A 1,398-nucleotide genomic window follows, 5' to 3' on the forward strand; every position below is an offset into this window, starting at 1 on the left:
TGAACAGATCCGAGCAAATCCACCAAAGACAGATCTGTCGGAGATACACCTCCACACGCCCACTGATGATGCTAGACGCATCACCAGAACGGGGGCTAGGCGGGGAGACCTTTATTCCATCTTCAGAGAGCCGCCGCCGTCTCGTCTTCCTGAGCAGAACACAAACCCTAACAAAACTCGAAAAAAGATCTAAAAACGGTGCCCTCCCACCAGCAGGGGCCGAGATCCACTCGGCCTCCATGGCCCTAAGGCCACCAGAGACAGGACGGACCGACGCCGGCGCCGGCGGGAGGTAGAGAACGCTGGCGTTTTTTAAAGGCGGCGGCTGGCTAGGTCGGCCGCTCCATGGACTTTTTAGGTTTTCATCTTGAAGAATATGTTCGAGCAAATTTAAGCAATGCCTTCAACAAAGGAGCGATGCTTTACCCTAGCTGATTTGGTTACTATGATATGATGGCTAATTCTATATGTACGTACGTAGGAGTTCTGGTTTATTGTATAATCAGCTCGGCCAACAAACTGGACTTCAATAAAAGAATTTAAACAACAAATAACGTCGTGCCATACATGCACAGAAACAACTGACGTACGTACGTAGTAGAAGTAGAACTATAGCGTACGGAGGGACAAGCTACTAGGAGTAGATGCATTCAAGTCCACTCCATACGCATGCGTGCGTGCGTCTTACAGCTTGAGCGACAGATCGATGTCGTCCTCCCCGTTGCCGGCCGCGTGCACACGATGAACGTAGCGGCGGCGCCCACCATCGGCGATCCAGCTGACGACGGCCGCGGCTGCGGCGGCCGACCCTGCAGCTTGGCCACTATCTCCACCTCCCGGCGTGTACCAGCTGATCAAGTCGGAGGGCGGCGGGGAAGACGCGGCGCTGGAGGAGGCGATCGCCACCTGGCTGGCAGCGGAGAGCTCGCGGCTGCGCTTGGCGAGGCTGCGCTCGAGCTTGTGCGCGTTCTGGTGGCCGCCCAGCGCCTGCGAGCTGTAGAACTTGCGCCGGCAGTAGGTGCACGAGAAGGTCCGGTCGGCGGCCACCGGCGTCTGCGGGTGTGGGCGCCTTGCCGCCGCCATTGGGTGAACGAGCCGCAGGTCCAGGTTCACGTCGCCGGCCGGCGCCCTTGAGCTCTCCATTTCTTGCACTTGGCGGCCTGCGATGGAGAGACTGATCGAGCAAATGTATAGCGCTGCTGTGCTGTGCGCCGTGACTGGTATATATAGAGGGGCGAGGGAGGAGTAGATGTGAGTGAGCAGCTAGATCAGAGGCTGTACTGCACATAGGCTCCTTAGCTAGGCGAATGCGACGACGACTTAGCATGGGGTTTGTCTGACGACGGTGGTCACGCAATTATTGAAGTTTACCAAACGTGCAGCTGGTTGGTGAATGCA

The 1,398-nt window shown here is 56.9% G+C and overlaps 1 protein-coding gene across 1 annotated transcript; it reads right to left on the reverse strand.

Annotated features, from left to right (window-relative positions):
• Positions 1–510: 510 nt before the first annotated feature.
• LOC125524212 (zinc finger protein 4-like) lies at positions 511–1,182 on the reverse strand. Its single transcript, XM_048689284.1, has one exon. The coding sequence runs from the start codon at positions 1,141–1,143 to the stop codon at positions 685–687; it is 459 nt and encodes a 152-aa protein (XP_048545241.1). The 5' UTR covers positions 1,144–1,182; the 3' UTR covers positions 511–684.
• Positions 1,183–1,398: the final 216 nt, after the last annotated feature.

Source organism: Triticum urartu, chromosome 7 (genome assembly GCF_003073215.2).
Source record: "Triticum urartu cultivar G1812 chromosome 7, Tu2.1, whole genome shotgun sequence".
NCBI lineage: Eukaryota > Viridiplantae > Streptophyta > Magnoliopsida > Poales > Poaceae > Triticum > Triticum urartu.